At 37.6% G+C, this 12165-nt stretch overlaps 1 protein-coding gene across 10 annotated transcripts in view; it reads right to left on the bottom strand.

Annotated features, from left to right (window-relative positions):
• The window catches only part of ULK4 (unc-51 like kinase 4), a 522462-nt gene that overhangs the window by 213476 nt on the left and 296821 nt on the right, over positions 1-12165 (bottom strand). Inside the window, exon 33 of one of the 10 annotated variants that reach the window (XM_033864682.2) lies at positions 9089-9437. The exons of the other annotated variants lie outside the window; for them this stretch is intronic. Coding sequence (XP_033720573.1) covers positions 9355-9437 — 83 coding nt within the window. The 3' untranslated portion in view covers positions 9089-9354. Of the gene's footprint in view, positions 1-9088; positions 9438-12165 lie in introns of those variants that run through there. 10 annotated transcript variants of the gene reach the window in all.

The raw sequence follows: 12165 nt of genomic DNA, 5'->3' as shown, positions 1-12165 counted from the left end.
TTTTCTTGCCTTCCAACACTGAGTCCTTCATTATTGAATCATTTCCGTGTCCTCTGTTACTTAAGCTAGTGTTTTTGCTATTTTAGACCACAGGCCAAAGTGATCAACTGGAGTGTGATAAGAAAATATAAGAACTTAACTTATAATTATTTTTACCAAAAAAAATAACAAAACTGGTATTCCACTGGATCTATGCATCACTTTGCTGCACAAAGAGAGTGGCGCTTGGTTATCCAGAGGGAAAAGAGTGAGCTGCAGGACTTGGGGAGAGTGGGCAATCCCATGGGTTTTGTAAAATTCCAGGGACTGGGACATAATAGCAGTTCATGTGCATCTGGTTCAATGGATGCCACCAACTATATTATTTAGTATTAACTAAATTATAATCAAAAGGTAAAGTACTGGACTTCCCTGGTGGCACAGTGGTTAAGAATCCTCCTGCCAATGCAGGGGACACGGGTTTGAGCCCTGGTCTGGGAAGATCCCACATGCCGCGGAGCAACTAAGCCCATGCACCACAACTACTGAGCCTGCGCTCTAGAGCCCGTGAACCACAACTACTGGGCCTGCGTGCCACAACTACTGAAGCCCGCGTGCCTAGAGCCTGTGTTCCGCAACAAGAGAAGCCACGTTAATGAGAAACCCGCGCACCGCAATGAAGACCCAAAGCAGCCAAAAATTTTTTTTAAAAAAGGTAAAGTATCTCACTCCTGAAAAAAAGTGAACTTGAAGTTAATACTAATAATACAAACAAACAAAAATTCAGAACAATTCTGCTTCCTACACTTTTCCTCAGCTACAGTATGATGCTAAAAGCAATGACAACCTAATCAGTCCTGAAAAGAAGTCAGTTTAAAAAACTAAAATTCTGAAAGCTACTACTATAGCAACAAATCCTGCAATGTATTTTATCCTGATATTTTCGCTAGAAATTATATGATTATGTTAGTTATATTAACTCCCACCATCACTGGAAAGAATTTTATACTAAGCACCTACAATAGAAAAATAAAACTGTTTCATGTGATTTTCAGTCTAGTATTTCTCAACATTTTAGGAAACAATGAAAGATATACAGAAGCCTCTTTGAGGTTTCATACTTGACAGTATTTGAATGTATACTATTTATGGAGCATGAACTTTGTACAAGACAACATCCTGACCTCTTTACACTCATTCATGTACTATTTGCAACAACCCCTATACTGGACACTGTAATTAAACCTATTGTTACGGGTGAGGCCACTGAGGCACAGAGAAGTTAAGACTTGCCCAAGGTCATTGTGGATATAAGTTTCAGAACCAGGACTTAAACCCAGGCAACCTGGATCAAGAGAGCCCACTCTCAAACACTAAGCCAGTGATGGGGTTAGTTTTTTAAAAACAATAAAAAAAAAAAAAAAAAAGCAAGATCTTTAAAATAGGAATGTCTTTATAATATTTTGTAATGAGATGTATAGAGTGATCATTGTTAATGTCATGACCAAGATCTTAAAAGAGCTGCTAAACCTGAAAATGACTTATGCAGTTTTTTCTTTGTAAAAAGAAACTTGCTAAGATTTTGTGTGGTAACAAATAAGTTGTCAGTATGCTATCTAGCAGATGATTACACACACACACACACACACACATCCCTTCTTAACACACTCTTCACCTGTCCCTTCAAGGTGAAAGAGAAGTTTTAACATTGAGTGAAAAAGTTAACTACTATAAAGAGAGCATTTTGAAAAAGGATGTTTGAAAAAGTATACAGCATCATCTGATGGAGTTTTTCTATAGCATAATTTGTTCTAATATCTGCTGAAAATCCTCAGATATATACCATAAGAAAAATTAGACAAAGAGAAAATGTCTTTAAATGAATAATGCAGAAGATAAAAAATGAACCATGACCATTTTATCACACCATACACAAATAGTAATTGGAGATGTTTCATAGGCCTACATATAAAAGGAAAATAATAAAGCTTAGAAGAAAGCATAGGAAAACATCTTCATGACTATGGCACAGGCAAAAATATTTCAACAAGACACAAAAAGCATGAACCATAAAAATATAAATTACAGTAAGTCCCCTACAAATGGACCTTCAAGTTGAGAACTTTCAAAGATGCAAACGTGCATCTGGTTCCAGCAAGGAAGCAGAACCATCAACGTCAGGCATGAGTGAAATTGCAGCCTGCCCTCTGTCTCCTATTGCTATGGCCCTTCAGCTCTACCATCTCCCACCTCCTCTCCCTCCTCCAGTCAGCAACTCTTCTTGCCTGTTTACTCGTTGCCAGCCCCTGTTGTACTGTACTGTAAGATTAAGAATGTTTTCTTTATTTTTTGTTTGTTTTTTATGTATTATTTGTGTGAAAAGTATTATAAATCTGTAACAGTACAGTACTATATAGACGATTGTGTTAGTTGGGTACCTACGCTAATTCTGTTGGACTTACGAACAAATTAGACTTACGAACGCACTCTCGGAATGGAATTCGTTCATATGTGGGGGACTTACTGTATAATTCATTAAATTAAGAACATTTGTTCCTTAAGTTTATCACTGAGGGGTATAAAGGCACACTAGAGAATTGAAGAAATTATTGGCAATACACATATCCAACCAAGGACTCCTGCTTACAATATATAAAGAAACCTATAACTCAGTAAGAAAAACACGAGTCAACATTAGAAATGAGTGAAAGACATGCGAGGCACAAAAGAGGATATCCAAATGGCCAATCAATATATAAAAATGTTACAAATTTAAAACACGAGATATTACTACACACCAACAGAAAGACTAAAATTAAAAAGACAAAGACCAAACACGTAGAGCAACTGGAATTCTCTTACATTGCCAGCTTACGTACAAGGTAGCATAACGCTTGAGAAAACAGTTTGGCAAAATCTATTCAAGACTAACATGGCTTCCCTATGACTCAGCAATTCCACTAGTAGATGTATGTATGTAGGTATGTGTGTCTGTGTGGGTGTGCATGCGTGGTTCTGTATGTTTCTGAAACAAATGAGGGGATATGTGCACAATAAGATATGTACAAGAATGTTCAGGGACTTCTCTGGTGGCACAGTGGTTAAGAATCCGCCTGCCAACGCAGGGGACACGGGTTTGAGCCCTGGTCCGGGAAGATCCCACATGCCGCGGAGCAACTAAGCCCATGAGCCACAACTACTGAGCCTGCACTCTACAGCCCACGAGACGCAACTACTGAGCCCACGTGCCTAGAGCCCGTGCTCTGCAACAAGAGAAGCCACTGCAATGAGAAGCCCATGCAGGGCAACAAAGGGTAGCCCCCACTTGCCACAACTAGAGAAAGCCTGTGCGCAGCAACGAAGACCCAACACAGTCAAAAATAAAATAAATTTATATATAAAAAAAGAATGTTCACAGTGGCTTTATTCATAACAGACATAAACTGAAAGCAAGCCAAATGTATAGCAGTAGGAAAAGAAAGAATCTGTAATGCATTAGTACAATGGGATACTAAACAGAAATTTTTTAAGTTAAAAAAAAAACTTATAAAGGAACCAAGGTGGATGAGTCTCACAGAAATTATGCCATGAAAGTAGCCAGACACAAAAGTGGATATATTTATATTTCTTTTATATGAAGTTCATGAACAGACTAAAGTAATCAATGGTGATAGAAATAAGAATACTGATTGGCCCTGGATATGAGTATGGGCTGGGAAGAGATAAGAAGGAACTTTCTGGTGTAGTAAAAATGTTCTTTATCTGGATCTATGTGTTGGTTTTATAAGTTTATACATATGTAAAAATTCATTAAGCTGTATGCTTAAAAATTATGTAGTTTATTACTACATGTTAAAACTCAGTAAAAAGTAAATGAGATAGGACCAAAAAATGGAGGCTATTTTCACACCCACTTAAATGTTTTCCAAGCAATTCTTATAGAAGAATGTGATGTGTTCCAATTAGTTTGTAAGAATAGGCAATGTTCTGGGAAAATGAAATTTTACTAGACGAATTATTTTTTAAAATATTTGCATAACTGGCATACGGTTTTGAAAATAAGTATAATTTAGGAAGCAGAGTCAATGGTGCGTTTTCTCCACAAAGATCTATGCACTGTGATGAGGTTTACTTTTCAGCTGTAACAGCCATTAAAACCAAGTATCAAAACTAATCAAACCAGAAGAAAATAAAAAGATAAACCACAGACTGGGAGAAAATGTTTGCAAAACACATATCTGAGAAAGGACTTGTATCCAAAATACGGGAAGACTCCTTAGAGCTCAACAATAAGACAACAAACAACCCAATTAAAAAACAGGCAGAAGATCTGAACACATACTTCATCAAAGAAAATACACACAGATGCCAAATAAGCATATGAAAAGATGCTCCATATCGTACATCATTAGGGAATTGCAAATTAAAACAAGACACCACCACAAACTTATTAGAATAGTGAAAATCCAAAACACTGACACCAAATGCTGGTGAGGATACAGAGTAAAAATAACTCTCACTCATTGCTGGTGGGAATGCAAAGCGGTACAGCCACTGTGGAAGACAGTCTGGGCCTTTCTTACAAAATTATACATAGGTTTACCAGACAATCCAGCCAGTTCTGCTCCTTAGTGTTTACTAGAACGAGCTGGAAACTTAAGTCCGCACAAAAGCCTGCACACAGATACTTATAGCAGCTTCATTCATAATTACCAAAACTTAGAAGCAACAAAGGTATTTTCAATAGGTAACTGGATAAACAAATTGTGGTAACCCAATGGAATACTGATAGACTATATATGGTAGGGACTTCCCTGGTGGTCCAGTGGGTGAGACTCCGCACTCCCAATGCAGGGGGCCCGGGTTCGATCCCTGGTCAGGGAACTAGATCCCACATGCATGCTGCAGCTGAGAAATCCTCAGGCCACAACTAAAGAGCCCGCATGCCACACCAAAGGTCCCACGTGCCACAATTAAGACCCGGAGCAGCCTAAATAAATAAATAAGGTAAATACAATGGAATGTTATTCAGCAATAAAAAGAAATGAGTTATCAAGCCACAAAAAGACACAGAGGAACCTTAAAATGCATATTGTTTGGTAAAAGAAGCCAGTATGAAAAGGCTGCATTTGGATGCTTCCAAACAGATGACATTCTGGAAACGGTAGAACTAGAAAGATATTACAAAGATCAGAGGCTTGGGGTGGGAAGGAGGGAGAGATGGACATGTGGAGCAGAGGATTTTTAGGGCAGTGAAACTATTCTGTACGATAATGTAATGGTAGATACATGACATCATATACCTGGCAAAACCCACAGAATTGTATAATACAAAGAGTGAACCCTAAAGAAAACTATGGATTTTATATAATAATAATGTATCAATTGGTTCAATTATAATAATTGGTTCAATTATAATAAATATAACACACTAATGAAAGATGTTAATAAGAAGGGAACCCGTACAGGGGAGATAGGGGAGGACGACATACAGGGGCCCCTCTGTCCTTTCTGTTCAGCTTTTCTATAAACTTCAAACTGCTCTAAAAACTAAAGTCTACTAATTAAGAAAAAGATAAACTAAATCACCAACTGCTCTATCATAAAATGCTAAATCACATTTTCAAAAATAATGGAGCATATCTGATTAAAATCTAAAAGGCATTTCATATCATTAAAATGAAGGAAATGAGCTTAAAATAATGTTTATTTTATTTGTATCTAATTGTAAGGGGATCCAAAGAGCCTCGCCCTTCCCCAAGCCCACCAGGACACACAAGCACCCCTGTAGGTCCAGACTGTCTTGGGGAGGAGTGGGAGAGGAGAAACTGTTCTCAAAAGGAGCTGGATTTTGAAAAGACTGCAGAGTGATTTACGATCGGGCCATTTTAAACCAGAAAAGAATTAGGCACATTTAATTGGAAAGTCCTACACAGTTGTAATGGGGGCTTGTGAAAATGTTTACATTGGTATATATTTGTACATTTTTGCCCCTTCAACAATATATGAGTCTACGGCATCATTGGCTACATACGTTTTACCTTAAGACACTTCAACTTTAAAGTAAAATAACCCCTCAGGCCAAAACCAGGTTCCACTTTCATGTTGCCATTCTGAAAGCTCCCCCTATGGGCTCCCAGGATGTGGATGACTGGTTTTCCTCAAGGGACATTCACTTTGCCAGGTAGAGACCCTGATTCAGAGTTGTTCAAGGACAGACACCTTGGTCTTTAGAAAACATGCCATCTTGGGTCCTACATCTTATTACTGTAATTACTGTCATTATTTTTATTATTGGACCTATTCTCTCTCCTATCACCTGATCCTCTCACAGGCACACACCATATGCAATGATCTTTAATTTTCAAGTGCATTTGCTCATTCATTCTTTTACTGATTCATTTAATAAATATTTCTTGAGCAACAATGACATGCCCAGTGTTGTGCTAGAAAAATCTGAATGAGTATCCCTTTACCCAATAACAAATACCTGATCAAGCTGTCTGAGTCAAAACCCTTTGGATTGGCCACCCTGTCAAGACATGATTAGGAGGACTGAGAATTCCACCAACCTGCTTACTACTTCAATTTCAGAAAATGGACCTGTCCCCAAACAATTACTCTTTCTTCTTTATTTCAAATATAACAACTCCCACTTTTTTGATTATTTGAAACCTATCTTTAAAGTAAGTATCAAGCTTTCCATACCAGTTACATATCAGAGAACTAGGGTGAATGCCATCCCCAGATAGAAAGCTCAGCTGGTGGAAGCCCAGGATTAAAGAATGCATGGCTTTATTCTCTGGGCAGAGATGTCTTTTCTTAACACTGGCCAGATATCTATCTATCTATCTATATATAGATAGATATATCTATCTATCTATCTATATATAGATAGATAGATAGATAGATAGATAGATATGGCATGCCACTGGTCACCAAGGACATCAAGGGAGAAGATACTGACCCATGTCTTTAAAGGAGGACCATGAGTCATCAGTAATATTACCCTCAAAGAAAGAAGGCAGTGTTCCAGTCAATTTCATCAACAGCAAACAAAACTAAAGCAAAAGCTTGGTTCCAAATGAGAGGCAGAAGAAAATACCCAATGGTGCTTTGACCAAACACCTGCAGTTCTGAAGATGGAGGTAAGCCAGCCCTTGGAGAAGGCATAGGGAGCAAAGGGGCTCAAGTTACGATCTCTACATCTCAGGGTCATCCCAGCTGCTTTCCAGCTCGGGGAGCCCAGGGCAAGTTTCTGCACCTTGTTGGCCTTGCTTTCATCATCCGTACAATGAGCGGTTTTTGAATAAATGATTTTCAGGAATACTCTATCTCTAAACCCTCTGTGATTCAAAAAAGGGTTACTGAATGAAATTGAAGGAAACAAAACCCAAATCAGAAGAATTGTTTCCAACAGGAACGAAGTCTTCTGGGCATGGTGCAGTGGAAGAGCTCTTAGGAGGGAGGGGAGGACAAACTATAATGCCCAGACTCAGTTACGGTGGAAACTGTTAACAGAATGAGAAACAAAAGCCCTATGATTTATTCAGTTATTTATACCTAATATCCAAGAGATACCTAAAGAAAAAAACTGGATTAAATCCAAAATTTGGTGCTTATATAGACAGAAGATCATACTGTCTGCCAATCACTCATTTATGTATCTGTAAATGGAAAGAGCTGATAGCTTACATTTTACTGAAAATGTTAACACTAAATCATTGCTCTTTGGGGACTCATTTTTTAATTGTGCAAAATTCTACAGGCTTTAACAATAAGATGCACATTAAGACATTTGAAATCTAAGTGATCTCTTGATATTGGACTGAAAGTCAAAGCAGTGGACCACAGGACAAATAGAACACTTCACCCATGAAGGTTGACTATTAGCTTTGTTTCATGGTCTGTAAACGAGTTATTAAACTCCTCTATAAAGTTTTATTACTGTTCTAATCCCATTAATAACTGTCATCACTTTCAATGGCCTACTGTTTGCTGAATATGTCAACAATGTGCTGCAATAATGGTCACCTGGCATTTGATTTTTTTTCTCTAAAACTAAGGATATAAAAGAGAAGGCGTTAGACACACTGTGCAACACTGATTATATCATTTAAAGGAAAAAAGAAAGAGCCAGATGTTAGCTGTCTCTCTTTGTACAGGTATAACCTGCTTGACTCCACATTTTCGTCTTTAGTTCCTGCGTGTCAGCAGCCTAGACAGGAGGGAATAAAAGTAAATGTGTGTTTCAGCACATTGGGAAAGCACTTAACAGAGAAAACAATTTACATCTTAATAGTGTTCTTTCATTACGCTAACTTCTCCTCTGCTTTTCATCTTAGAGGTTGTAGGAATATTTGCAAACTACTGGCAAGTATAAGAAAGAATCACAGAATCTCTAGAGCTGTCAAGGGGCTCTAGAGGCCCTCAGCCAACCTCCCACCCACACTGGAATTGCTTATCTGTTTGGTCTCCCTTGAAGACTTGTGGCACTCACTTTGTCCAGAAGCCGACATCTTTCTACTTAAGTTTTCAGACCCTTGGAAAGAACTGTCTTATGCTGAACAGGAAGTGGCTGCCCTGGAACTTTCCCTAGGACCCAAAGTCCTGCCTACTGGAGCAACTCACAACATGAACCTCCTCCCGTTTCCCAGGAGAGGCAGACACATTTGCAGACAGTGCTGGAAGCTCTGATTAATCATCTGGCTTACAAGCCAAACATCCCAGCATCCTCTGCACTCCTTAGAAGGAATGGTTTCCATTAGCCTCTCCACCATGGATGCCTAAAGCTAAGGAGCCTCTAGTTTTACCTGCAACGTTTCTTTAATGTTTAACCCAGAAGTAAACTCAACATTCTTCCTTATACAGACGAGTCATTTGATGCCCCACAGTTGGGCCATCAGACAGTAGTCCACCTGCTGAAAGCAATGTGGTCGAGAATTTGAAGTTGAAGCACGTGTGAACATATGGGGAAAACAGGGACAGGAAAATCAAAGTACATTCATGGAAACCTTAATAATAAGACATGGAACAAACACAAACAATATAAGGAACACTTTACTCATTTTAAACATTTCATACACTATAATTAGTAAAATGGGAACTTTAATATTAATTTCTTTTACGTGGCTCATGTTTGATAAGAATTTTTCAGGATCTTCTGATCCTACAGTTTCAAGGAAGTTACTTCCAAAGTGGATTTAATATCTTGCAAAATACATACATACTAAAAAAATTTTTTTTTAATTTAGTCTTTGATGTCACAATAGTTGCTATCTGCAAAATATTTGTGCTCTTCTTTCCAAACTGTGGAATCTTTGCTGGAAAGTGGCTGCACAGCCAGGCTCTCCATTCCCCAAACTCCTTGCGTCCTCACATAGCCCAGACACCAGTTCTCACCCATGGGATGTGAGCAAGAGGGACATGTGTTACTTCCAGCTGGGTTTCTTTGTTGACTGTGGTAAAAATACATATATAACATAAAATCTGCCATTTTAACCATACAATTCAGTGACATTTAATACATTAATAATGCTGTGTAACCTTTGCCACTATTTCCAGACCATTTTCACCATCCCAAACAGAATCTCTGTACCCATTAAATAAAACTCCCCATTTCCCCCTTCTCCCAGCCCATGGTAACCACTATTCTACTTTCTGTAAAATATAAGTAAAATCATACATTATTTGTCCCTTTGTGTCTGGCTTCTAATATTTAGCATAATGTGTTCAAGGTTCATCCATGTTGTAGCATGGATCAGAATTTTATTCCTTTTTATGGCTGAATAATATTCCACTGTACATAAATACTACATTTGTTACCCATTCATCTGCTGATGGACATGTGGATTATTTCTACCTTTTGGCTATTGTGAATAACGCTGCAATGAACATTCACACGAAAGTATTTGTTTGAGGCCCTGTTTCACTTCTTTTAGGCATATACCTAGGAGGGGAATTGCTAGATCACATGGTAACTCTATGTTTAACTTTTGAGGAATCACCATACTGTCTTCCACAGCAGTCGTACCATTTTACATTGCCACCAGAAATGCATGAGGGTTCCAGTTTCTCTGTATCTCAACAACACTTGTTATTTTCCTTTTTAAAAATAAATAGTTGTGATTCTAGTAAGTTCAAAGAAATATCTCATTATAGTTTTGATTTGCATTTCCATAATGACAAATAATGTTGTGCATCTTTTCATGTGCTTATTGGCTATTAGTATTTTTTTTGAGAAATATCGATACAAGTTCTTTGCCCCTTTTTCAATTAGTTGTTTGATTTTTGTTGTTGTTGAGTTGTAGGAGTTCTTTATATATTCTGGAAATTAATTCCTTATCAGATAGATGATTTACAAGTATTTTCATCTCTAGCTGGGGTTCTTGAGGACCAGGTTGTCTTCTCCACTATATTACTCTTCTGCCTGTTGGATGCAGAGGATTCAAAGACCCAGGAGAATGACAGATGCATGAAATGGAATGAGATGAAAGAAAGCAGCCCACTGACCAGGAAGGCCACAAATTCTACTATTATACAACTGATATACTTCTTTTGTGTTAATCTACTGAAATTTTGGTTCTTTTTTTCCCACAAGCTAGCATTACCCAACTTAACAGTTGTCTGTACAAATGTTCACAGCCTACTTATATCATCTAAGAGTTAATTATCTCCATCTCCAAGATGTCCTCTCTATTAGTGCCTCTTAATTATGGTCTCAGGCCTTCCCTGATTAGCCTCTCTGTTTTTCAATTATCACAGACTAACATCATCATCATTTTATGTAGCCAGATTTATCTATAGTTCTGAAATTCCTCCATTCTTCTTTCTGTAAATGAGATATTTTCCATCCTAAGCTCTTTAGGCACCCCTATTTCTTTGTAACTTCTTAAGAACTATAACTCTGAGTATAAGCTTCCAGTTATAAGATGAATAAGTTCTAGGGATCTAGTGTACAGCATGGTAATTATAGTTAATAATGCAGTATTATATACTTGAAAGCTGCTAAGACAGTAGTACTTAAATGTTCTCGCCACAAAAAAGAAATGGTAATTATGTGGCATAATATAATTTTGCAATATATGTGTATCAAATCAACAGTGTATTCCTTAAACATATACAACATTATATGTAAATTATATCTCAATAGAAAAGGGAGGGAGGGAGGGAAGGAGGAAGGAAGGAGGAAGGAAGGGAGGAAGGGAGGAAGGGAGGGAGGGAGGGAGGGAGGAAGGAAGGAAGGAAGGAAGGAAGGAAGGAAGGAAGGAAGGATCCCACAAATAAATATTAATTATAAAAAAAGAACAACAGCCAGTCAGAATGGCCATCATTAAAAAGCCTACAAATAATAAACGCTAGTGAGTGTGTTGAGAAAAGGGAACCCTCCTACACTGTTGGTGGGAATGTAAACTGGTGCGGCCATTATGGAAAGCAATATGGAGATTCCTTAAAAAACTAAAAATGGAGTTACCATATAATCCAACAATCCCACTCCTGGGCATATATCCAGAGAAAACTCTAATTCGAAAAGATGCACCCCAATGTTCATAGCAGCACTATTTACAATAGCCAAGACACGGAAGCAACCTAAATGTCCATTCACATATAAAATGGATAAAGAAGATGTGAGATATATAAACAAACACACACACACACACACACACACACACACAAAATAGAATACTACTCAGCCATAAAAAAGAATGAAATAATGCCATTTGCAGCAACATGGATGGACCTAGAGATTATCATACTAAGTGAAGTAAGTCAGGCGAAAAAAGATAAATATACAATACCACTTATCTGTGGAATCTAAAATATGATACATATGAACTAAATAAGTGCAAAACAGAAACAGACTCACAGATAAAGAAAACTTATAGTTACCAATGGGGAAAGGGGTGGGGGGATAAATTAGGAGTTGGGATTGGAAGATGCAACAAGCTACTGTGTATAAAATAGATAAGCAACAACGTCCTACTGTATAACACAGGGAAATATATTCAGTATCTTGTGGAAAAAAACTATAATGGAAAAGAATATGAAAAAGTATATATGTGTGTGTGTGTGTGTGTGTGTATGTATATATATATACCTGTATAACAATCACTTTGCTGTATACCTGAAATTAACACAACATTTTAAATTAACTATACTTCAATTTTTTTTTTTAAAAAGGGCTCT

This window comes from Tursiops truncatus, chromosome 10 (assembly GCF_011762595.2).
Source record: "Tursiops truncatus isolate mTurTru1 chromosome 10, mTurTru1.mat.Y, whole genome shotgun sequence".
NCBI lineage: Eukaryota > Metazoa > Chordata > Mammalia > Artiodactyla > Delphinidae > Tursiops > Tursiops truncatus.
The sequence above is the reverse complement of the archived record's forward strand: the minus strand, read 5'-3'. Positions and strand labels throughout refer to the sequence as shown.